This window comes from Anopheles coluzzii, chromosome 2 (assembly GCF_943734685.1).
Source record: "Anopheles coluzzii chromosome 2, AcolN3, whole genome shotgun sequence".
Lineage (NCBI taxonomy): Eukaryota > Metazoa > Arthropoda > Insecta > Diptera > Culicidae > Anopheles > Anopheles coluzzii.
Window position 1 is genome coordinate 55,766,426 of NC_064670.1, and position 25,472 is coordinate 55,791,897.

General features: G+C 40.5%; 5 protein-coding genes and 2 non-coding genes across 9 annotated transcripts in view; 4 read left to right on the forward strand and 3 right to left on the reverse strand.

Annotated features, from left to right (window-relative positions):
* Window positions 1-13,543, forward strand: part of LOC120951099 (cathepsin B) — a 46,593-nt gene extending 33,050 nt beyond the window's left edge. The window contains exons 1-2 of one of the 3 annotated variants that reach the window (XM_040369629.2): window positions 11,563-11,686; window positions 12,342-13,543. In XM_040369629.2, the coding sequence (XP_040225563.2) occupies window positions 12,346-13,359 (1,014 nt within the window). In that variant the 5' untranslated portion in view covers window positions 11,563-11,686; window positions 12,342-12,345 and the 3' untranslated portion in view covers window positions 13,360-13,543. Of the gene's footprint in view, window positions 1-11,562; window positions 11,687-11,959; window positions 12,084-12,341 lie in introns of those variants that run through there. The other 2 variants (XM_049605151.1, XM_049605150.1) reach the window with 2 other exon arrangements.
* LOC120949459 (very-long-chain 3-oxoacyl-CoA reductase) lies at window positions 3,296-9,256 on the forward strand. Its single transcript, XM_040366772.2, has 4 exons — window positions 3,296-4,271; window positions 6,768-6,814; window positions 7,939-8,014; window positions 8,084-9,256. Exons 1-4 carry the CDS (start codon window positions 4,118-4,120, stop codon window positions 8,794-8,796), a joined length of 990 nt encoding a protein of 329 aa, XP_040222706.2. The 5' UTR covers window positions 3,296-4,117; the 3' UTR covers window positions 8,797-9,256.
* On the reverse strand, window positions 13,526-15,279 carry LOC120951100 (cathepsin B-like). Its single transcript, XM_040369630.2, has one exon. It carries the CDS (start codon window positions 14,862-14,864, stop codon window positions 13,860-13,862), a length of 1,005 nt encoding a protein of 334 aa, XP_040225564.2. The 5' UTR covers window positions 14,865-15,279; the 3' UTR covers window positions 13,526-13,859.
* A 478-nt stretch (window positions 15,280-15,757) lies between these two features.
* Window positions 15,758-23,114, forward strand: LOC120951097 (ran-binding protein 16). Its single transcript, XM_040369627.2, has 13 exons — window positions 15,758-15,981; window positions 16,795-16,884; window positions 16,953-18,748; window positions 18,832-18,976; window positions 19,055-19,338; window positions 19,418-19,608; window positions 19,679-19,890; window positions 19,953-20,091; window positions 20,164-20,241; window positions 21,398-21,602; window positions 21,712-21,831; window positions 22,066-22,153; window positions 22,277-23,114. The coding sequence occupies exons 2-13, from the start codon at window positions 16,882-16,884 to the stop codon at window positions 22,283-22,285; spliced, it is 3,270 nt and encodes a 1,089-aa protein (XP_040225561.2). The 5' UTR covers window positions 15,758-15,981; window positions 16,795-16,881; the 3' UTR covers window positions 22,286-23,114.
* Trnaq-cug (transfer RNA glutamine (anticodon CUG)) lies at window positions 21,173-21,244 on the reverse strand. Its single transcript has one exon. It is a non-coding gene; the product is annotated as a tRNA-Gln (tRNA).
* Window positions 23,115-23,410: 296 nt separating the features above from the next.
* LOC120951098 (UPF0415 protein C7orf25 homolog) lies at window positions 23,411-25,051 on the reverse strand. The gene has a single exon (XM_040369628.2). The coding sequence runs from the start codon at window positions 24,877-24,879 to the stop codon at window positions 23,689-23,691; it is 1,191 nt and encodes a 396-aa protein (XP_040225562.1). The 5' UTR covers window positions 24,880-25,051; the 3' UTR covers window positions 23,411-23,688.
* Window positions 25,052-25,288: 237 nt separating this feature from the next.
* Window positions 25,289-25,360, forward strand: Trnag-ucc (transfer RNA glycine (anticodon UCC)). The gene has a single exon. It is a non-coding gene; the product is annotated as a tRNA-Gly (tRNA).
* The last annotated feature ends 112 nt before the right edge of the window (window positions 25,361-25,472 follow it).

Here is a 25,472-nt window from a genome sequence, read left to right on the forward strand (position 1 = left end):
AATCATCTCGCCTCAGCGAGAGGAAAAAACAAGCTTGCTCAGTATGCAGGAGGAAACGATGATAGCCTCTCAGTATGGGTTGAAGCAGCTGTCATTGAGCTCGCCATAGTGAGAGCAGGCTGGATTGTCATTTGGGTTATATCGCGTAAATGACTTTCGGTGTAAAATTAATGCATTATCAAACATTATTTCAAATAAAAATCACGATATCATAGATTTCGCCTCTTCAACTTCGGTTTTAAGCTTAACATTGACAGATATTCGACATACGACTATTTCGACTTACGCCTTGCTTTGGGCCATTTTTTCGGTCCCAAATACAGTCGTATCTCGGGGGACACCTGTATTATTCATTTTAAATATCACGAAAAAAAACCTTTCAATTTGATTAATTTTTTGCAATTAATTGCTTCACATTAGTACATATAACTCCAAATACAGTCCAATTTGCGTATGACAAATAATATATTTTCTTCTTCTTCTATTGTAAGGACCTACGGGATCATGCCAGCCTGTAAAGGCTTACGAGATTTTTTAAGTATCATAAGTAATTATCACTCAATCAAGTGCGGATTACAGAGGGTGAACTGCAATTGAATAATTTCAAACAACACGAATTGCATGTAATTATATTCGGTATGGATTTGTTGTAATGATTTACTGTAAAAAGTAAAGCATTAACAAAATGCACATAAAGTAGAGAAACAAGCGCTACATTCCATACCATCGCCGAAAATATGTAAAGAATAACAATACAACATACGTAGGAATAATTATAAAAAACATTTCAATACTTCCTACGTTTTACGTTGCAGTTTCTTTTGGCAAACAAAGCGAGAGTTTAGAGTGTTTTTTTTTTTTTTTGACAACTTTCCGTTTCAATAATCTTATCGGCACTTTTAACTCACGACGGGCATGTTCAGTTGTACGAGTTGCCGAATGTACCACGAGCTCGCCCCTTTAATTCAAATTATTTATATACAATTTATGTTTAATCAAATTTAAATTTTGCACACCTATTTTCAGTAAAAAAAATCAGTTCCACATGATACTCCCAGTTTCTTACACATTGATTAAATAATTAATTTAAAACAAAGTGTTAACTATTGTCAATATTTAAAATTATGTATGGGATGCAAATAAAGAAAGATAAATACGCATCAATATTGAAACGCCGAATAATTAGTATACAGCTACTAAAAGAAAAGCCCGGATACACAACAAAATTTCTACTCCTAATAGAGGCACAGATAGCCTAGCCCGTTAATGATATGATATCTGTAAGCCCTTATCAGGAAGAGTTTTTGCGAAAATAATAAGCAGAATAACATTTCATTGTACAAAAGTTCGAGGTACAGTTACTGGAGGCCGGGGTTGAAAAATTGACAAACAAAGAGGAAATAAGGCATGTTGAACTACAAATAGGTCAACAAAGAAAAAAGAGAAATTAAGCAACCTTTTCCCCTAACTATTATTTTGGCAGTGAGAAATGGACATATTGTAGCACTATAACGACTCTTCTACAAACTTTATCGGTCGGTTACGTTATTGAAACAAATATTTAAACACAATTCTTCTTCTTCTTCTTTGGCTCAACAACCGTTGTCGGTCAAGGCCTGCCTGTACCACTAGTAGGCTTTGGCTTTCAGTGACTAATTGATTTCCCCCCATAGCAGGATAGTCAATCCTACGTATGGCGGCACGGTCTATTTGGGGATCGAACCCATGACGGGCATGTTGTTAAGTCGTACGAGTTGACGACTGTACTATGAGACCGGAAAAAAACAGTAAAAAATGAGAAAGAGAAGAAGAGGGTGTAGAGATAAAAGAAGTACACGAAATCATACCAAGTAAAATAAACATGCTATGTGCTAAATTTCGTACTAAAAATTCTTGTAGTTATAGCGTAATGCGAGCATACGAGACGAAAATACAAAATTTCATTTTTATTTGTGAGATATTCAATAATATGCAATAACATGCTGTGAAACTTTGTATATGTAAAAAACGATGGTTTTGTTATTTTAAAAATATGTCTTGGGTCAAACCACCAAAAACTGGCATAGTTACCCTATTCGTTTAAAATAGATAATTTCTTTCACTCATTTGTGGAAGCTCTGCGATATTGGGATCAGTTAATTTTTTCGCTGTCAGTTGCAGAAGATTAAAAAATGGTCTAATGTTTTGGAAGTGTTAAGTGCATGCCATTTTAGTGTTATTATGCATGCAACAACACCTTCATCGAATTATATTTTATTTTTATTGCATAAATTTCCAAACTAATAAATATTCTAATGTATAAACAAGAATTATCAAAAATCAATAGAAAGGTATTAATGTCATAGTCATAGTGTGTAGAAAACCCCTGTATCGAATGTTTAAAAAAATGATTATCTTTAATTGGTGTACACTTATATCACCATTTTTTTATGTAAATAAACACTTAAAATTCCCATGGTACTAGCGCCATTTAATTTATTTTAATTTATTTTTTTACAAATTGCATGATCAATAGATTCTCAAATTACCAAGCTATTCGTTTATTGTGTAAGTAAAAAAAAACACTGGCACGGAATGTATTACAGTACTGTAGGGTCCAATGTCTCTTAGACATAATAAAGATTAATTGTACTACAAACTCTGCTGAAAGCGAAAGTAATCTTCTTTGAGATCATTCAACTTTGCTCGGTTCTGTTTCGTTGCGTTTTCGCGTTCTTCTCACCTGATTCGCTACATGCATGCGCGAAGCATTGCGCGCTCCATTCCTTCAAGGTCAGTAGATCAAGTTCAATGAAAACCAGTAAAACTACATCAAAAGCACTCACGGAAAGGAACTCATCGAGTGTGTGTGTGTGCGTTTTTTTTTCTTTCTTTCTTTTAGATCAACAACTATTTCCATTTAATTCGAAATTGGTACAATTTTCAGTGCAGTAGTTACAGAATAAAATTAAACAGTAAATTTGTCCCCATGTTTGGTAATGTCAAAAGTGCAACGAACGAAGTGAATGTGTTGAGGACAAATGCAACGCAGCATTGACTCAGGACAAATTCACCAACATAGTATCATACATGATATTTGCCATTCATTTAGTTTAGATTTAGGTTTAAATTACAAAAATTGTTGAATTAATTGAACATCAATTGTTTTAAGATATCGAAGATTTTTATCAACTTTCACCCGGCAAATGTTTTGCGATGCATTTTTTTTCTTTTAGTTTGACATTTCCTTTTCAAAATATCAACAAACTAGAACTTGACAGTCGGCTGCCTAATCATTCTCATTCAATAATGTTACTTGGGTCTCGGCTTTCACTTTCCTTCCGTTCTTGTTTTGTTCATCGGCAGCCAACTTTTAGCGTGAAATTACTACCATTACGTAGCGTGGAACCAACATCAATCATATTTTTTTTACACTTTCTCGCTTCTCTTTTATGCTGTGCTGTGGTCACAAAAGCGAAACACAATAGGGTGAAAGCGAACGAAAACAAAGCGCCGAAAGAAAACGGAGTTGACACAGGCACCCAAACGCGAAGAAAGTTTAGTTTGTCGCTGGAAACCGGATCGATAAGGTTACGGTAACTTTGAGGAGGAAAAAAACGAGTCTTCTTCCAAATCCCGAAAAATTGTTCAACTTCATTCTCCGAGGCCAGTTCATTGCTGACGACGCGCTTATCAATAGAATACGAACCCTATTTGCACACCTCGCCCACCAGAGTCAGAAAGTGTGAATCGACGGCAACGACGGCTATTCGCACAATCGCTTCCTCACACACTCACTCAAAACACACACACTCACACACACAGATATTGCGCGTATGCAGCTCGTCGATTCAGGGCCTGCCGCGACCAGGAAAGATTATTCGTCGTTCACCCCTCACGCTAGACGGGTTCCGTAGCGGGTCAGTCTGGTGCGCGTCCGATACCGTGCTTTTGTGTATGTGTGGTGTGTTCTCGGTGAAACGTGGAATATTCCCGTGCATCCCAGTAGCGCGTGTGTGAATTAGCCAGTTCGGTCACTTCACATTTCAATTTACATACGGTTTTCTTTGGAGTGTGCAATTAACAAAACAACCCTTTCGACCCTACCGAGCATTACCTCCTTAATCCATCGCCGAAAATGGTCACCACGTCGAGCGTTCTCGGTAGCACGAGTGCGGTGCTAGTGTCGCTGTTTTTGTTACGCAAAGTTTTCCCCTGGATTTATCAAAACCTTATCGGACCAAAGGTCTTTGGTTGCCGCATCAATCTAAAAAAGACCGGCGAATGGGCTCGTGAGTATATTTTGTTCCGAATTGCCAGACTGTACCTTTTATGCTGTGAATTGTCGCGTTCTGTTCCCTGTAGTTTGTCCTTTGAACATATCCGTTAATTGATTGGCATTAATGGTTGAAACTGGTTTCTTCCGTCCGATCCAGTATTTGTGCTTCCTTGTTCAAGTATCTTTATATCTTGCCGTCATCGTAAGACAAAAACTTGTCTCTCTTGTGAATATATTTGTGATACGATATTCCATATTCGTTTTCCCTTGTTCCATGCCGGAATATTAGCAGTGCCAAATTGGAATATACATATTCGCAAATCAGTGTAGGTTTTTTCGTTTTGAATGAAACCGGTCTCATCGAGGACATAAAACTATAGCGTTTCGATTAGTTATTACGTTCTGTTGATACCACGTGACTACGTTAATTCTGAATGTATACGTTGATTTTTTTTTTATTAAAGCATACTAAATCGTGAAATAATCATACATCTTTGGTCGTGTGCAAGCAGCAATTCGCCACATTCCCCAAATTCTAATTAAATATTAATGGACTTCTCGCGTGTCAGTTTTACTGTAAATTCACGTTAATTTGTATTTTAGCAATTTCAAAAACATCCTACCCCAGACCAGTCTCGAACGATATATCGAAGAACAAGAAAAATGCAGACAGTTTGCTGAATTCTGCATTATTGAAAGCGAAGGTCAACGATGAGCTAATCCGTATTATAATATCTCAATACTTTCTGATGAATAAAATTTGTATAATAATTATGCGCTGCGATAGTTTTGGAGCGTATTAAAACTTAACTAATATGCTGCAACCTGCTCGGTCTCATAATCTCAAATCGCTATTTAGGCATTTTCACCATCATGTTTTCCGGTGAACACACCCAAGTGGCTAGGAACCACGAAAGCGAAACTGATTAAATTCGGAAGCAAAAAAAACGACCGGTTATAAAATATCTTACAACCACACAAGTAATAAGAGCGATGAATAACTTTTGATGATGATCGTAGTCTATTTCTTTTTTTCAACATTCGTCAGCCACGGCGTTTGAGGCACGAAAAAGGCTTTTTTTTATAGGAAAAGAAAGTTAACTTTTTTTTGGAAATTCCTACCAATAAAACCGGTTTTCTCCAAGACTGTGTTGTTGAGGCACTTATTTGGTGGATTCCAAATGGGTCTGGTGTTTGTGCCACACCACAGCAGAAACCAAAGATCTGCCCGTTCAACTGCCAATATAGCATACGACTGTTTTTAGTTTGTTGGAACGATGCTTGAAATGTTTGACGCATATTCTCTCTCTGTTTTTTCTCTCTAACTCCTCCGCAATATGGCTACAAAAAGGGCCTTCTATAAACAATCACACTCTATCATTCTTTAAAATTGCTTATCATGGTATTCCTGTGTGATTTGTATTGAAACTGACTTACGGAACTAAACTGTGACTGTCGACAAACAGGGAAGCGGTGTTCAAGAATCATGTATTTTAAGGAGCAAAAAGCTAACGTTCTGAGTAATAGTACACTAGTAATTGCGTCAATTGTTTTTTTTTCTTTCCCATCACACTGCTAACCATTATCCCAGCCTAAGCATGGGAAGAAAAGTTTGAAATTTGAAAAATCAACAAAACACACGCACATGATTCTTGTGACGGTGTTATGCTAGGCTGGGATGGATGATAATGATAAATCGTTGTCGAGTGATCGTTCAAAGCAAGTGTTAAAAATTCTGTTCAGAATGTATATCAACCAACAGAGTGAAGTGGAACTCTAGTCTAGATATAATAAGATCCCAGGGAATATTGATGTAAGAAGCCATTTCTATGATACAATACATGAACAATTCGGTTTTCGTTTGCTAGACATAAACCTCTTCAAGCGATCGTTCCGATTTTTAGATCGTTCGGAGATCGAAAGACATCTAGGCTGAACAACACTACATCACAGATAGATCATTATCATTATATCAACTAGGAATCATTTGTCTGCATCGATAGCACTCTCTTACCCTTCCTTGCACAACGATAATGCTGACCCTTAACAGTGGGAGGCAACTAGTTGACATTGAAATGAGCCAATCTGATATACAATCGCCTTCACTTGCAGGAGGGTAAGATTCAATAACCCACCTAGTAAGATAGATAGCCCTTTTTTAATGTAAAAAAAACACAAATAAAAAAGGCAATAGTTCACTAATGGGTGAGCAGGGCAATCGCTGTTAATCTGTGCTGTGTAGTAGAATCGACCTCCATCGCAATGCTAACGTACAGGTGTCGGTGTCTTATGATCAGTGCATTTAATAAGCAGTATAGTGCTGTACGAGCACTGCTCGTGACCTCAAATCGTGGGTGCGAGATTACGCCCTGCATAACAAAAAAAGATGTATGTAGATTGGTTTAGGTTCGAAGATTGCGCTTGAATTGCGCATGAAGCAAGGATCCGGCATTAGTTTGTCTTCTCTACTGTGCTAATACAATATCTTTCTTCCGTTCTTTCGTTGCAGTAATCACCGGTGCAACTGATGGTATAGGAAAGGCATACGCTCAAGCGGTAAGTTGTGGGGCAAAATTGCATTTGCCCTTCCGCGTGATGAGGAACGCGGAATGAAATGCAGTTGCGTCCATCAAGGTTGACTGGTAAAAGTCAAGTGCGCACGAACACGATCGTCGTGTGAGCGTAGATCGATCATCCTATCATTTGCACGCACAAGACGTTAGTGTGGATACGAAAGTGTAAGCAGTAGAAACGCTCGAAACAGAAAACATTTAAAAAAAAGTGCTGAGTGGTCAACTTTAATGCGCTTGATGTGTAACCAACGGTTGATTTTTATACAATTGGGAATATTAGTAGACGGTTGTGGTTGTAAGGGACATAAGTGCGTCAAAGCAGAAAGCAAATCAACTTACAGCCAAACATACACCTATAAAAATGCATACGTGTGTGTAATAGTCATAGGGTTTTGCTCGTTCAATGATACCATTTTTTGAGGTTTTTGAGTTAGGTACGAACATAATAGTAAACGAATCTGACAAACTCTTTTGGCGTGACACATTTAAACAGTACAGTGTTCAGCGTCGGTTCCGTTATCTGCATAATCTAAGCACTATATTCTTCCTCTAATGGATGCATAAGAGAAATTCCTTCCTTTTTTATAGGTATGTGCTTCACAGCATTGGCTTGTCCGGTCAACAATGAGGTTGCACAAATGAGTTTTCTTTTTATTGGATAGTTTCTTTTTTTTGCATCGGCTTCGTTGCAGTGGCTAGATCTGAAGATATTCAAACCCGCCGTAAAATCGATTGACTATGCTCGGCTGAGTGAGGTGTTTTTTCTATCAATCTTAAGTTTGATGTATAAACACACAGACGAGAGGTGAATTCAGGTGAAGCCGGATGGAAAAAAAACATCGAAAGAGCAAACAATTTCACTTCCCATGATCGTTGCTTAACCTGTAGACCTAGACCCCTACCATTCTTCAACTATCTATTGAAATGCGTCTATTTTCTTTGGTTAGTTTCACAGTGTGTCTTTGGAGAAAGCTTATCCTTTTGTGGTGAAGATAGTAATTTTAGTAAAATTAACAAGCAGAAACTTGAACATATTTCAATTTTCCATGCAATTAGTAACAATGTCTTCATAACGGTTAGAATAAAAAGGCTTGTTTTTATTTTCAGCTTGCCAGAAAAGGACTCAATATTATACTCGTCAGTCGGACACTTTCTAAACTTGAGGATGTTGCCAAAGAAATTGGTGAGTATGTTGTAATTGTTTTAATTTAAGGCTGCAAGCAGTAAACAAACTTCTTTGCTACATTTCTAGAAACGGAGTTCAAGGTGCGCACCATGGTAATTGCCGCTGACTTCACAAAGGGAGCTGAAATTTACGAACAAATCCAGCGCCAAATTGAAAATATGGAGATCGGCGTGTTGGTTAATAATGTAGGCATGAGCTATTCAAACCCAGAATACCTGTTAGGATTGCCGGACTATGAGAAGCTCATTAACAATCTACTCAGCTGCAACATTCTGTCAGTGACGCGTATGTGCCAGCTAGTGATGCCCGGCATGGTGAAACGACATGCGGGTGTTGTGATCAACATTTCGTCGCTTTCTGCCGTCATTCCGGCCCCGCTGCTGACCGTGTACGCCGCGTCCAAGGCGTTCATGGACAAGTTTTCTGAAGATCTCGCATCAGAATACGCAAAACACAACATTGTGGTGCAATCAGTTCTGCCAGGACCTGTAGCAACCAACATGTCAAAAATTCGTAAGAGCTCCTGGATGGCTTGCTCACCAAAAGTGTTCGCAAACAGTGCGATCAGCACGCTTGGACATACGCGCAAAACCACAGGATACTTTCCGCATGCCCTCCTTGAGCTATCTATCAATGCATTAAGTTTTGTTTCACCACGCTTAGCGGAAAAAATTACCATCAATACCATGCAAAATATTCGCGCCAGAGCAATGAAAAAATCCACAGCACGATCCAGTGCGCCTGCCGACAGCACTGCAGTTCTAACAGCTTCTTCTTAAAATATTGAATTTAATAACAATTTATTGATGAGGTGAACATAGGATGACATTTCTAGAGTACCAATCCGGGCTATAGCGTAGCGAATCTATTGTCAACAAATCAATACGCATTTCGATATTGCCCATGAACTAAGTGGCTGCTGCTAGCTTTATTTGTAGTGTTTACAGAATAGTCAAACCGGCTGGGCATTTAGTGTTAAGAAGAGGGTAAGGGCTAACCATCGATGCGGCAAAAGGAAATTATTGTTTGTCCTTAAGTACATTTCCTAGTCTTGAATTAGGGACAAAGTTTGCACGAGATCGGTGCAACTGGATCGTAATTTTGAGGCGTTTTTTTTTGTTTCTTAATGTTGAAGGCATCAGAAAAAAGTCAATACAACTTGATGTTGTAGTTAGAAATAAAAGAGCTCATTTCCAGCACTGTAATCATTGTCCTCTGATACCTTATGAAGAACAGTAATCATTGTCTGTGTTGTTATTTAATGTACCATGCGTCCACAATGATGACATTTTTTTCTTGATGAACTCTGCCAGCTATTGTAGAGATACCAGCAGAAAACTAAACACACTAGGGTAACTGTACTAGTATTGAGCAGGTTAGTGCAGCAGTTTCACAAAAACTGCTCGTACACGAACATTTTTATTATTTTTCATGAAAGTGACGTAATTTTGAACGATAAACTATCGTATTATGATGTGCTATTTTTTATTTGCCGATTTAAATGTATTTTTTTTGAAGATATTCGTTAAAATTCAAACACTGTGTTTGTTCCTATTTTCGGCAGGTTGGTCATATTTTCAGCAGGCTGTGTTCCTATTTTCGGCAACGCGAACACGGGCCGGTAAATGTTTTAATTAATGCCAATAGGTAGACAAAGATTGTTGTTGAAAAGTACTTAAATATTAATTTTATGTTGCCCAATTTGGTCATTGAACTAGTAGTTTTTACAGTCTCTTTGATGTAACTTAACAAACAAAGTTGGCATTGAAGAAAAGAGACAATCTGACGGCTATAGAGTACGGCTCTGGCAAGCTCAAAAATTATTATTTTTTCTCATGTTATTAGATTATTTATCGTGATTTTTTAAATATTTGATACAAGAAATGTTTTATGTGTCGACATACGCATTATAGTGTTCTGATCAAGTTTTAAATGAATATTCAGCAAAATCAAAAAAAGTCCGTGTACCTATTTTCGGCAGCATTTAAAGTGAATAATTATTTGTTTTTCGTAATTTTAAAATTTCAAGCGAGCCACAATAAATTCTGCACCCATAGAATCTTTCATAAAAACCTCACGTTCATTATTTTACTGCTCTGGTTCTCTTAATAACGAAACCTGCCGATCTCTATTGACTGACAGCAAATCTGCCGAACTAATTTGAACTCTGTACATTTTGTATGATATAAAAAAATATGCAAGGAAACTATGTGAAACTTCGTATATGAATAACAAATAAGCATATCTATGTTTAAAAAATATGTGTCGAGACAATTTTCAACGCGTTTTTGCATGATTTCACGTTTTTAGTTACCCTGCCGAAAACAAGTATAGTTACCCCCCAAGTGCCACAAATCCTCTAAACGACCACTAAACGGCTTCTAAACGACTCAAGCACTCTACCTAAACGGAATATAGAAAGACTTCGTTTAGCAGAAGGCAAACGACTCATGCATTCTAAATATAGCAAAAAAGCTGGTGGCGCTATCTGTTTGTGGGATACCCAACCAGTTGAGCTTCCTCGCTTGGAGGAGAGCTTTCTCATTTCCTCTGTACTGTTGTATGGTTTCGCATTGAAGTTATGCTTCGCTAGAACTAGAACGGCGATACGATTGTTTAAATACTAAACTCCAATGGAAACCACCAGCACTGAAGCAAGTGAGATTTGAGTAATGGTCGTTGGTGTTGATACCCGTGTATCTGACCACACGACCATTCACATAGATTTTTGCTCAGAAAGTTAGAAGGCTACATAGGTCATGATAAATTGAAACTTGTCGAAACACATTGCAAGAAAAGGATAGCAATATAATGATGAGTTGTAATACGCCATCTATTGTTCAAACCAATGAAGCTGTGGAGCTTTCATTTTTTTTCTATGGATATTCAATTTTCCAGTCGTTTAAGCTTAATCTGTGGCGCTTGGGCCTACTTCTTCCGTATCTCTGATCCAAGTAACCACGTTTAAAAAACTGTAAATATTACGCCATAGTACAATGTCTGGTGATATGCGTAGTAGGGTCAATCTAATTAAAGAAATATCAAATTAGATTAAATATGCTACAAAAAAAAACTGGTTTAAATGCACTAAAATCAAAAATAAATTTGCCTTAAAAAAACGTCAAATATCCATAGAAAAAATAAAAGCTCCATAGCATCGCTGGTTTGCTTAATAGGTACACATTGTTATTCGCCGCATGCAAAATATTGTTCCACATCGATCTGAAATCCACATTTCGAACATAATGATTTTTGATTTGTACAGCATGATTTTCAACACGTCTCAAGCTGGATTGAGTTTGACAGTTATTTGTTGTGTGTTGAAACTAAAATTACATTTTGAAACAAATAAACCATTTGACAGCTGTTGAAAAACATCTAGGATGCGGTGAATAACAATGCTTAACAAATTACATTCAAAACTGACTTGGAAAACTCTGTAATGAAACCCTGCATTTTCTAACGGCATTGAGCGTCAGTTAACCGTCATTTAAGCAATGCATTGATGACATCCGCACAATGTATTATTGGGTGTGCTTTCTTTTGTTACCCGTAACGTCATTTTGTTAAATGGGAACATCATCTTTCACTCCATGAATTAGCTCAAATCAATCATTCTGCATACTTCTGGCAAGAAAAACAGTAATAGAAAATTACAAGGCATTTTAGGTAAGTTTGGTGCGTTTTTTACAACTTTTGATAGTGCATTTTTGTCAATAATAAAACAAATATCAGGCCTGTTATATATCCCCTCAAATGGTGCGGTAATTGATAATCATTATCAATGATTCACAAAATGAGTATAAGAATGCGTACAACAGTTGAACAGAATAGACACCATTTTGCTGGGATTTAACAATTTACGCCATTTGGTAATTTATTCTTGCTTAATATCGCTTGAATTAGCATGGAACTCAATACGCTAAAAGAGTAAAGCAAACAAAAAAACGAATTGCGTAGCAACAGTAAGTAGGTTGTTCTCGCTGTACTACGTTGCGACACAAACAAAGAAGGAACAGGCGAAGGGAATCCAGTTGTTATTCTGTTATGAACTACTGATAGCAAGGTTGGGAGTTATTTTACAATTTCACGGTAGTGCTGGGGAGTTAAAATAATTGCATTCTTATCTCTTTTACCGCCTACTTTGGACTATCTCCGTTCGTTCTTAAAGGTTGCTTTGTTGATGTTTGCTGATTCATCAAATGAATAAAAGCGGCTTCATGAACATTTGATTTCATCATATCACATTTACCGTCTGTGCGTTTTCAGATTTACTTAACGATTGTTAAAAATCATTATTTTTCCTGTTCCTGGTTCTTTATAGGAAAATGCTGTTCCATCTGGTGCTCATAGCGCTTGCCGCTGTCGGCACGAATGCGGCCACTGGTGGTAGTAAGAAGTACCCACTCTCTTCCAAGTTCATCGAAGAAATCAATACCAAAGCTACAACATGGCGTGCTGGTCAAAACTTTCACCCCGACACGTCGCTTACCTACATCCGAGGGCTGATGGGCGTTCATCCCGATGCGGACAAATTCCGCGAGCCTGAAATCCTGCACGATCTGTCCGATGGTGACGAACTACCGGAGAACTTTGACTCTCGCGAACAGTGGCCCAACTGTCCGACGATCCGGGAAATTCGCGATCAGGGCTCGTGTGGCTCTTGCTGGGCATTCGGTGCTGTGGAGGCCATGTCCGATCGGGTGTGCGTTGCCTCCGGAGGCAAGATCCATTTCCGTTTTTCGGCCGAAGATCTCGTTTCGTGCTGCCACACCTGCGGCTTTGGTTGTAACGGAGGATTCCCTGGCGCTGCCTGGAGCTATTGGGTCCGGAAGGGTCTGGTCAGTGGAGGCCCGTTCGGTTCCAACTTGGGCTGTCAGCCTTACGCCATTGCGCCGTGCGAACATCATGTCAACGGAACGCGCCCTTCGTGTGAGGGCGAAGGTGGCAAGACGCCAAAGTGTGTAAAGAAATGCCAGGAAAGCTACAACGTGCCTTACCAGAAGGATAAACGCTTCGGTGCTTCCTCCTACTCGATCGCTCGCCACGAAGCACAGATCCAGAAGGAAATCATGACGAACGGACCGGTAGAAGGTGCGTTTACCGTTTATGAAGATTTGCTGCACTACAAGGAGGGGGTTTATCAGCATGTGACGGGCAAAATGCTCGGCGGTCATGCGATTCGAATTCTCGGCTGGGGCGTTGAAAATGGCACCAAGTATTGGTTGATTGCTAACTCCTGGAACAGCGACTGGGGCGATAATGGATTCTTCAAGATCCTTCGCGGTGAAGACCATCTCGGTATCGAAAGCTCCATCTCGGCTGGTTTACCGAAGCTGTAATCGATTGGCTGCAATGCGCATCGAAGGAAAGGGGTTAAGTACATTCCGGCTTAAACGAGGTAAACAAGCAAACACAGCGCAAAACAGCGTGTTAGGTACAAGAGACTGTTGTAATACAATCCACAAAATGTTTCTTTCTTTTACATCCCAAAAATAAAATTCATCATTTCTTTTTGTAAAATTACGTACGCCTTTATGGTTTTAGAAAATGGGATTTTTAAATTTGAAGAGAAAGAAATTTTGTTCTGCATTTATTGAGTTGTTTTCGATGCTTCCTGTTGCTCTTTAATGATTGATGGCAATCGAAGTTAAGATCGCATTGCAAGTAAGAACAAACGCTCATTTAAATCAGCTGTAAGACTAATGGGTTAACGTTGGTTGGAACAGAATATAACAAACATACGACAAGTTAGAACAGTTTTCCAATATTGAAACAAAAAAAAATCATTCATTCTCTAGGATCGCATTTGAGCACCGGTCGTCTTATGGAAACCGCTGGACTAAATCAAGGGCAATCCAGTAATGATCTTCGACTCAATTCCCAGGTGGTTGGAACCGCGAACGAACTTAAAGTAACCATGGTCGCCCCAATCGTCACCGTACGAGTTCGCTATCAACCAGTACGGGATTCCACCATCCCTGCCCCAACCGATTATGCGCACCGCATGCTTTCCTATCTGTTCACCATACACATGGCGATACACTCCGGACTTGTACAACAGCACATCCTCATATACATCGAAACCCGCCTCCACTGGCCCATTGGTCATTATTTCGTACCGTATAGCACGCTCGTCTCGAGGCACACTGTATGCCACCTTGCCGAATAGCTTGTCCTTTGAATAGTGCCGATCGACGCCATCTCGGCAGTGGTGTGTGCACTTGGGCGAAATCTCCACATGGCAGTCGTTGAATGGGTATTCGCACGGCTTGAACGGATATGGTTTGCAACCGTCCGTGGAATTGTAAGCACCGCCGCTCACCAGCCCTGCATCCACCCAGTACTGGAAGCTAGTTCCGTCCAGGAAGCCTCCATTGCATCCGTTGCCGCAGTCCACACAACAGCCCATGAGGTCCTCTGCGGCCAGCGCCACGTTGATAGTTCCGTTGGAATGGATGCAGACACGGTCGGACATGACACTGGCTGCTGCTACGGCCCAGCACGATCCACAAGTGCCTTGATTGCGGATGGCACGCAGCGATTCGCAGTTGGGCCAATGGTTTCGTGCGTCGAACGATTCCGGAATATCGACATCGTAGACATACTCGTACCGTCTGATCGGCACCTTGAAGCCTGTTCTGCTTTCTCCGATGCCCTTCAGCGACCGGAAGGCATGAAAGTGCACGTTTGATTGAAAGTTTGTGTCCGGTTTCCAGGTACGAGCCCGGGCGAGCACCCTACGCAAAAAGTCGTCGTTGAACGGATCCTGACCGTGACGGTCGACACTCGACACTAGACCGTTGGCCAACACCACAGTTAGTAGAATCAACACCTGTAGTCTCATTTTCCATTCACAGTTTGAACTACCTTTAAACGGAAAAAGGTGTTGTGGCTAGAAAAGATGGAACAAGAGTGAAATGCGAAAAAGGTAGCATCTCAATCTGAGAATGCTAATCATTATCAATAATCGAATGAAAAGGGTCAACATCCGGAATGTTTAGAAACTAAGTCTTCAATAAAGAGCGTTCGTTGAAAGTGTTGAGCGCAGCTGCTTCTGTTGAGTTTGTGGTAGTAGGAGCGGTCAACCGTCTTTCGCACGTTATTTCACAACCATGCAATACTTGCACCGGATCTTGTACTACCTGTACGATATTAATGTGATGTTACGACTTGTATTTTGATTCATGCCTTCTCATTTATCTTATAAAAGAAACGCGTAAGTAAATGGGGAAATTTACAAGCACATACTGTAATTGAAGATAGACAGCCCACCAATCGCTTTTTGCGTTTGTTTTGAATGAATAAAAAATAAATAAACATCAACACACATGCATCCTTTCAATATTTTAATGTACTGAACAGAAAGATAAAACAAAAACAATTAAAATTGAAAACAATAACGGCACATATAAAATTCGGATTGACTATTTCTGGCATACACAGTGGCGCTCTGACGGTCACACACACCTGACATTTCGTATAACACATGCAAGGTGCGTATAGGTGAGAAGTGCTCCACATTTTGTTAATCACGAATAAACATAATAAAAACATTGCATGTCACGAATGGAACAAACCATTTCATCGCTAGAAAAAAAGACCGTTGTTTTAATTGATGAGCTGTTTGCGGTTCTCCTTTGAATGCCCAGAAAACAATACATTTAGGATAATTTAGAAAAGAGGCGTGACGTACGGTGCAGCAGCATGCATGATGGCGGCACCGAAAATCACTTTTTGACAACTTGTTCTTTTGTCCACACCTTGGTTCGCTCCAAAAATTTGCCTGAATGCACAAGCTATTGCGGCGATAGGAGGAGTAAAACATTTACCACACACTGCGGAAAAACAAGCAATTGGCGAAGTTAAAATCTCCCAGCATCTTCGTGCGCCGTACGAGTGAAGGGCGAATTCTTAACCCGGTTCGACTAGGGCCATAGTTCGATGAAGTGACGCTATAAAGTGTACGTGAATTGGGAAACATCAAATTCCGTCTTTACACGAAAAAACAGGACACAAAAGAACGTAGCGCTGTGCTTATCTGGAACGGCAAAGCCGACTGTAGTACCAATGTTTGGGAAAGTTGGTAACAAAACATTGCTACCTCAAAGCCAGAAATATTGTTTAGCAATTGGCGAATGACTATTGATGTTTTCTTTTCTGCATAAGGAGTCTCTGTAGCAGAACTAGCCTCTTTATCTGCCGGTAATGTGAATTGTCATTACATGGTCCTCTGTCATCGTCGATGGCGGTGTTGATGGCGAACCTTCGATTCGTATATCCACTTTTTTACGCCGGTGGTAGGAAAATTGGCAAACTGAAATCAAACAAACAGAATAGTTTGTCAGTACATTATGATGGCCAATTCGTTTTGAACAGCTTAAATCGGTGTTGCTTTCCTTCTACGTTTTCTTACATCTTGCTGCAGCACATTGGATGCATTATTTGCAAAAGATCGTCAGAGTTGTTTTCATTGATAGAAACTAGCATCAGAAGACGCGTGTTCGGAAAAACATGCAGTCTGACGCATACACACACATACCGTCGACGACTTGCTTGATTGAGAGGACTTCAAGCTAGGTTTCGGAAATTTCCCAGCGGAGAGATTTGTATGTGTGTCGTAAAGCGTGTTTGTGTTGCTTTCCATATAGCGCAATTGGGGTTATATTGTGACAATCCAATATCGGCGGTTTCAAGATAAATGTTCTAGTTGATGTGCATTTAACAAACAAAAAAGTTTCGATTTTGACCGCAACTTGTTTATTACATTCTACCAGGACAAGCAATAATTTGACAACCAATCAAAACCCAGCGACTGATAATCTTGTGCCCGTACGTACCGAAAGCATCTAAATTTGATTACAATGGTAAGTTGGCAAACGCAGTGTATGTAAGAAAAGAGCTATTTACGAGCAAGAACTTTTTTTTTTTACAGGAGCCAGAGCTGCTTGAGATATTGTGCAAGCAGTTCTACGAATCCCAGGACGCCCAGTTGCGAGTGGAGGCCGAAAAGGCATTGTACCATTTCCAGGATGATCCTGAAGCTCTGTCCAAATGCCAAACGTTGTTGGATCGAGCCAACTCGAGCTTCTCGCAGCTGTTTGCCACCACCATCCTGACAAAGCTGGTGACGAAGAACATACAGGTGCTGCGGATGCAGCAACGGGTCGACATACGGAACTACGTGCTGAACTATTTAGCCACCCGGCCGAATCTGCAACCGTTCGTAATTCAGGCCTTAATATCGCTGCTGGTCAAGATCACCAAGCTGTGCTGGATCGATATGTATGAGCAGGAGTACGTATTCCAAAACATCCTGCAAGATGTGAAGGAGTTCCTGGGCGGATCGGTGGACCACTGCGTGATTGGAGTACAAATTCTGTCCCAACTTACGGTGGAGATGAACCAACAATCGGAATCGGCATGCAATCTCACCTTTCCCAAGCATTTGCGCATCACCAGCCTGTATCGCGATAAGATGCTGTACGAAATCTTCATCCTAGCATGCACGTTGCTCAGCCAGGCAAAGGATAGCGTTTGCAAGAACTTAAACTGTCTCGATGAAGCCCAGCAAGGCTTGTTCACGCATCTGCTGGAGCTAGCCCGCAACTGCTTGAGCTACGATTTCGTCGGCGCCACGGCCGATGAGTCGTCGGATGATATAGCTACCGTGCAAATTCCGACCAACTGGCGGCCAGCATTTTTGGACTCGGAGTCTGACTCCCTGAAACTATTCTTCGATCTGTATCACATGCTGCCAACGCGTTTGTCCAGCCTGGCACTGTCCTGCCTGGCACAGATCACTTCGATTCGACGCTCGATTTTCAGCAACTCGGAGCGCATCAAATTTCTCACCAAGCTAGTGAAAGGAGCCACTGACATCCTTAAAACGTCACACGGGCTGAGCGATCCCGACAACTACCACGAATTTTGCCGATTGTTGGCTCGCTTAAAATCCAACTACCAGCTCAGTGAGCTGGTCATAGTGGAAAACTATCCAGAAGCAATTCAGTTGATAGCAAAGTTTACCGTACAATCGTTGCAAATGTGGCAGTCAGCACCGAATAGTATTCATTACTTATTGTCACTGTGGCAACGATTGATTGCCTCCCTTCCGTACGTAAAATCGCCGGAGCCGCATTACTTGGAAACTTACACCCCGGAAGTGACGAAAGCTTTCATCACGTCTAAGCTGGACGCCGTTCCTGTGATTGTACGAGAAGGGCTCGAAGATCCCGTGGATGACACGGACATGGTGCAGCAGCAGCTGGAGCAATTTGCTACGATTGGTCGTTGCGAGTACGATAAAACGTGTGCACTGCTAGTGCAACTTTTCGATCAAACGGCCAATCGCTACCAGGAGATACTGTCCAGCCCATCTACAGCAAATCATATTGATCTGCAAATTTGCGAGGGACAGCTGACCTGGTTGGTGTACATCATCGGAGCATCGATCGGAGGCCGAATCGCGACACCTTCGTTCGACGATCATGATGTGCTGGAGTGTGACATCATTATACGAGTGTTGCAACTGATGACGCTAACCGATTCACGGTTGCCCCAGTGTGGATGCGAAAAGCTGGAACTAGCCTTCATGTACTTCCTAGCGCATGTACGCAAAATCTACATCACAGAGCATATGCAGAAGCTAAAAATGTTTCCCCGCTTGTCCGAGATTCTGGGAGTGAGCGATGACGACATGACTATGCTCACGGTCACTAGCCGTAAAATGTAAGCTGAAGCTACGCAACGCATCTCACTGTGGTAACTTTTCGCTATTATGATTAATTGTTTGCTCTTTCTAATCGTTTCAGCATCACAAACCTCAAATACTTAGGCAATTCCGAAATGGTGCTGCGGAAAACGCTTGCTTTGCTGAACGATCTAACATTAATTTGCTCTTCCGTACGAAAGCTCATTAAATTAGATGAAATTCAGTTCATGCTAAACAATCGTACGGTAAGCGTTGTGGTTCCGAATGTTAATCATGCAAAAAGAAAAATACACTTTAATATGTGTGTACCTTTTGTTTTCCAGCGCGAGCACTTTTCATTCCTAGGTTCCGGTACAGTAGCAGCCACGCGATGTCGCAGTATGTTCTACACATGCCTTGGTCGTTTGTTGATGATGGATCTCGGTGAAGATGTTGAGCGCTTCAACACATTCATGATGCCGCTGACGAAAACGATCGAAAATATAATCATGATGAATTTTCCAAGCGAGGAAGCGAAGAAAGAGCTGATTGGACTATCACGAGATCTTCGAGGATTGGCGTTAGCGTTTAATGCAAAGATGCCGTACATGATGCTGTTTGATTGGATGTAAGTGTAATCGTATCTAGATCCTTGATTCTTCAAGGGGCAACTGTGTATTACATGACTTCTGTGATCTGTTTTTTAGCTATCCTGACTATTCGCCTATTTTAATCCGTGCCGTACAAATGTGGGCCCACGATCCTACGGTTACAACACCAGTGCTGAAGTTGTTCACAGAGCTAGTCTACAACCGATCGCAGCGATTGCTGTTTGATGTCTCTAGTCCAAACGGCATTCTGCTGTTCAGAGAAACGTCCAAACTGATCTGTTGCTATGGTAAGGAGACGCTTATTCCCTCCATTGCATTTCATGACTCGTTGCCTCTATTTCATGCTCCACTCCACAGGTGAAAGTATGCTGTCGCTCAATGTTCCCAAGGAGCAGATGTACCCAATGAAGCTGAAAGGTATTTCGGTGTGCTTTCAAATGCTGAAACAAATTCTCAGCGGAAACTACGTCAATTTTGGCGTCTTTAAGTTGTACGGAGACAACGCGCTAGATAACGTTCTTAACATGACCGCTAAGCTGATATTGACCATCCCGCATGATGATATACTGGTAAGCATTATGGCCAGGGAGTATTTTGAGTGCGAAACTAAAAACGTACACTTTCCCTACAGGTTTATCCGAAGTTGTCGCTATCGTACTACACACTCATACAGTGCTTAGCCCAGGATCACATCTCATACCTGTCAACGTTAGAACCGCCCTTGTTTTTGTACATTCTAGAGAGTATATCCCAAGGATTGAATGCACTAGGTAGGTTGTAGAAAGCAATGCGCTTTATAAAACGATACATTATCTGCATGGGAAAATTGTTCTTTTTTACAGAATCCGTAGTTTGTTCATGCTGTTGCCAAACCTTGGATCATATTGTAACATACATTTTCAAGCAGCTGCAACTGAATGGTAAGTACCTGTTTTGGTTTTTCGCAACCTTGTTAATGTAGAAATTGTAGTAATTTCGTTAACTTCGTAAACAATAACTTCGTTTTGGTGATGTACTACAAAAAATTATCAGTTTTTATTTCGCGTCTTTTTCTTCCTTCTGCAAAACGATGAAAATGTAGAGAAAAGTTCAAGAAATCTTCTATATTATCTAAAACAAACAAGTAAATATTAAAAAAACGTCGTAAATATCGCATTGGATATAAAATATTGATGATGTCATGAAACGTGACTTTTTCGACCTAAATTTACTACTAATTGAACAAAATTTTGGTTAATTCCGATTAACTTTAAGTGAATAAGAACAAAGGGGGCTGTTGAAAAACGCGGTGGATTTTTTAGAGAAAACACCTCATTTACTGGGTTCCTCCTACCTCATGAGGTTAAATAAAAAAATTAGTCCACATGTACCGATTGTCGAATTTCAACTCCCAGGCTAGGAGCGGACCAATCCTCCTCCTTATCTCCTAATTTATCGTTTTTATCTTCCCTCTCACTCTCTTCTCTAGCATTGTGACCTGACAGACTGTTGGGCACTCACGAGTTTCCAACAGAGGCACATGTGCACATGTTAGTGTGGTAATAACAGATACTACACATATTAATTATTTTTATTCTTTAAAGACTTATTTCATTACTTACACATTGGCCATGCATTTTTTATTTCCATTATTTATTGATCCACTCATTTACTTTTCCAAAATTTGGATTGTTTTAGTCAGAGAAATTATAGTTGAAATTTGTTGGCAATACATTTTACCATGCAAAAAAAAAACATGATTGAGAAGAGATGGAGGCAACGTACGTGTGTGTAAGGGCTCTTTTAGCCCTGCAAAAATGTTGAAGAAACAGACGCAAAAGGTAAAAAAAAGAAAAAAAGATTGACCCGGTTAGGTTCCACCGAGATTTGAACTCGGATCGTTGGATTCAGAGTCCAAAGTGCTAACCATTACACCATGGAACCTTGTTGGGGAGGGCCGATTTATATTGATATACAAACAAAAGGCGTCACCTGCTCATTGATATTGCACTATTTGTCTGCATACTACAAATATATGAATATTCTTGCATTAATCTAAAATTCTCTATTTAATTAATTGACTTTTTTTTATACCAGTTTCAACATTCCCGAACAAGAAGCATCGCCAGGCAGTACCACCGGAAAACAACATGTTTCTAAAAGTAATGGAACTACATCCTGAAATCCTGCAGGGTTTGCTCTCGACCATGATGAACATAGTAATGTTTGAAGACTGTAAACATCATTGGTCCATGTCCCGGCCTTTGCTAGTGCTAATACTACTATACGAGGATTGTTTTCGGTAAGTATGGTGTGACAAAAAAAAGGCATAGCATCAAAATGTTATTGGGTTTTTAATTAAGAAGAAGCAATTTTAATGTTATTTCTTCATCTGCATTTAAACTTTTCAGCCGAATTCGTGAAACGGTCATTCAATCACAACCTGTGGCGAAGCAACAGAATATGGCACGTCTTTTTGAAATGCTGATGGATGGTATCGAGCGCAACCTGCTCATCCAGAACCGAGATAAGTACGTTTTATTGTTAAATATATTGATTTCCACGTTTTCATCGACAGTGAACGTTCCGCCAATGCCTCGTCCGGCACCGAAGGCTATGAATATAATCCCAAGTAGAAATATTGACCGTAGCGTAGTGGAAATGTCTTGACGTGTGAATGTGCAAGCGGCCAACGTGTTAAGCTTTATCCACTTTGAGTTGTCAGTCACATTTACCCTTAGCTCACACTAATAATCTCTTTCCAGATTCACACAAAACTTGTTGCAGTTCCGTCGGGACATAAACGCATCTCTTAAGATCACTCCACAGCCTAACTCTACGGCCAATGAAATGGTAAGAAGCATGTGGCATCAAACAATATTGACACAGTTGAGCATTGTGTTTGTTTCGTGTGAGAGTTCAGTGAAAAGCTTGTAATGATCCTCTAAAATTTGTTTTTACTGTTCTCTATTTTAGGATGATTAAAACGAGAAACGGCAACTGGACAGTGCTGCAGAACAATTTTACACAGCATTGTGTGAAGCCGAAAATCGAGAGCGAAATAGTGTTATCTTGTTTGATGTTTAGTTGCTGTTAACGAAGGAAAAACGTACATCCAGCAAGGCAATTATATGCGTACACGTGCAGCAGCAGTGGTTACAATTCAAATATCGTAAAAGGTTTAGCATAACACACAGGCACTGAAAATGGTATCGTCGCCAACGGCAGGGAAATGTTGGATTTTTTGTACAATAATTGCAATGAGAGTTAACGCGCCACCATAAGAATAGTGTACGAGTAAATGAAATCCGATAGAACATCCGGTGACTACGGAACGTCCGTGGTAGATGCGGAATCAAAAAAGGGAGGGATTGTTTGTTTGTCGGTACAATCAATTATCTTCGTTTTTTTAATCTATTATCGTACAGACGCAAATAGTCGATACTTGGTATGGAGAGAGTTCATTTTCCAGCTTTTCATATGGGCAGCATTTGGCATCTTTTTTTGTCTTGAAGCATTAACGGTAACATGCTAGTGGGATTGTCGGTCGCGTAGCAATGCCGTTGATCAACTACAAATGTTGCGTTTTATTTTTCCCATTTAAATTCCAATTCTTAATTATCTGCGAGCAGGAATGTTTACATTCCCCACTTCTATACAATACATACATATTATTATTTACGAGCATTGCATTAAGCACACGAAGAATGAATGATAGATCGATCGAACAACAAGGATAACATGCGTACTGTTAATATAAAATGTACCTTGGATGTGTTTCATAGGAAAACAAAGCTTCACATTTCAATGTTTATTCTTTTCTTTTTTGCGTTATGTATGTCAGCCATTTCATTCGTTCCTTTTTGGTCTTGAAGGATAATCTCGCTTTCTACTTAAGACAAAAAGCCTACAGTTTTGGAATGTCGTTCTTTGCAGTTGGTTGTTTGTAGTAAGGGAAATTCATTAGCAGAGAAACGTATAAAACAATACATACGCATCTAGTCGATGTGTGTGTATGTATGTGTGTGTGTGCACTGAAGCAATCGACTGATGTGAAAGTACTTTGCACGGTAAGCAAACAGAAGCAAACGAACGAAGGAGGCATTGAAACATTACCGTTTTCTGGTGGTATGTATAGAATAACAGGAAACTGGATGGTGTGAGATGTGAAGAAGACGAAGAATTCTGGAAATAAAAACGAACCGTGAGAAATTTGATGTAAGTAGAAGCTGTACTTTTAATTGTCTAAAAATTGTCAAACACAAATTCAAGAGAAAAGTTATCCACATTTGTAAAATAAGACTTCCATTTTTATTATTGACTGTTTGACTTTTAATTTTGAATAACTAAGCGTGTCGTGACGCGGAGCGATTGTACAAATTTTAAAGTCACTCTGGCGGCAGTGGTTTAGCAGTTTTTTCCTTATCCTCCGTAAGGGCCCTAGCATCATGCAAAAAGACGGGGACCTCGAGACCCTGCATTTTTGCTGCGCGCGTAAATCCTTCGTTTGACGTAACCGTCACGGCACGATGATACAGTCCAAAGGCAAATACTTGCAAACTACGCGGACGTATCTTGCCGCCCAGCTTCAATGCTTGCAGCTCCTTCGGCGCTTGCTCCAGTGCCACATCAGGCAGGACATGTACGCGATTAAACAGCTCCTTGGCACGTGCCTTTTCCTGCTCACCGCCCAATATCGATAGGATGTCGTTGAACGAATCGTACGCCGTTTGACAGCAGATCAGCCGCTTGCCGTCAAACAATCGCTCGAGCACCGGTTTCACTGGTTTATCCCGTTCCCAGCGAGCCTGTTCCGATAGCAGTGGTTGCTTGAACTCCCAGCTAGCTGATCCATTGGTCATTGCGCTGCAGTATGCTATTAGCGTGGTAACGTCTACATTTAACAGGTTTATTTCGTCCTTTGGATTGCATTCCGAGATCGAGGATGCGGACGAGCAAGCCGTTGGTATTCCTCCCTCTTTGCGAGTGTTACCGCATACTTCTTCCGCAAGGATCACCACGCGCACTCCGATTCGCTGTAGTTCTTCGACCAGCTCGCTTTCAAGCTTGCTGAGAAAGCGAAACACAACCGTCGGCGGCCGGAACATGTAAGGAAAGTGGCAGGCCGCCTGAACATACTCTTCCGCCTGCTCTAGTATTGACTTCGAGCCGTAGCTTGTACGACCGTAAACTGCATCGCTGAGCGATTTGGGATTGCGGGCAATCACCTTGATCCATGTAGCGCCACCGTCGCAAACGATGTCCACCCGCAGTGGACATGCACGATCCTCGACCGGAAGGGGATAGTCGACATGTTTTACCTCCGCACTCTCTAGCAGGCAATCCACAAGACAGCCGAAATGGGTCAGGTTGCTGCAAAGAATGTGATTGATAGTGACTGTTCGGTTCGCTTTCACTCGGTTGAGAAATTTAAGCTCTTGACTGATTTTCTTCTGAATTTTCTTCACTCCTTCGATGGTGTTGCGTTGAGAAAGACTTTTGAGCAGCTTTTCCCCGAGGTCGATCTTATCCTGCGCCAGTTGCGTCAATTCCTCGATCGTGTGTTCATAGTTTTGCATCGTTCTAGATCGAGCAAAGCTATATCTAATCGATTACACTATACACATTCACAATTTATATATATGTATATTCGTAAAGTCTTTGAAGAAACTAGCAAAATAACTGCATCATGTGTAATCGCCAATACTGCTGAGATATTGCTTTGTTTTTCCTTCAGCTGCTTTGGTATGTTGTTGCTTCTGTCAGTTTGACGTTTTGTTTAACCAATGAACCGAACAGATTCAGAACGGAACGACCATTTATTTATGTAAAAAATCGACTTAACCTTACTTACAAATAGGCATTTACTGTGTGAATAATGGTTTTATGTTGATTGCAACATTTTTAAATTGTAAATAAAAGTATCAACATATGTTCTAGAGTAAGTGGAACTTTAAAATAGCGATGTAAACTCCCTTCTCTCAACGTGCGTCGGTGGTGTAATGGTCAGCATAGTTGCCTTCCAAGCAGTTGATCCGGGTTCGATTCCCGGCCGACGCACAGAACTTTTTTTATTCAAATTTTACTTCCACATAAGTTTCGAGGTATGTAGCTGATGCATATATTGCATTTGTCGTTGGCTTTATTTTCCTGGGCACAATGTCTAAGTTTG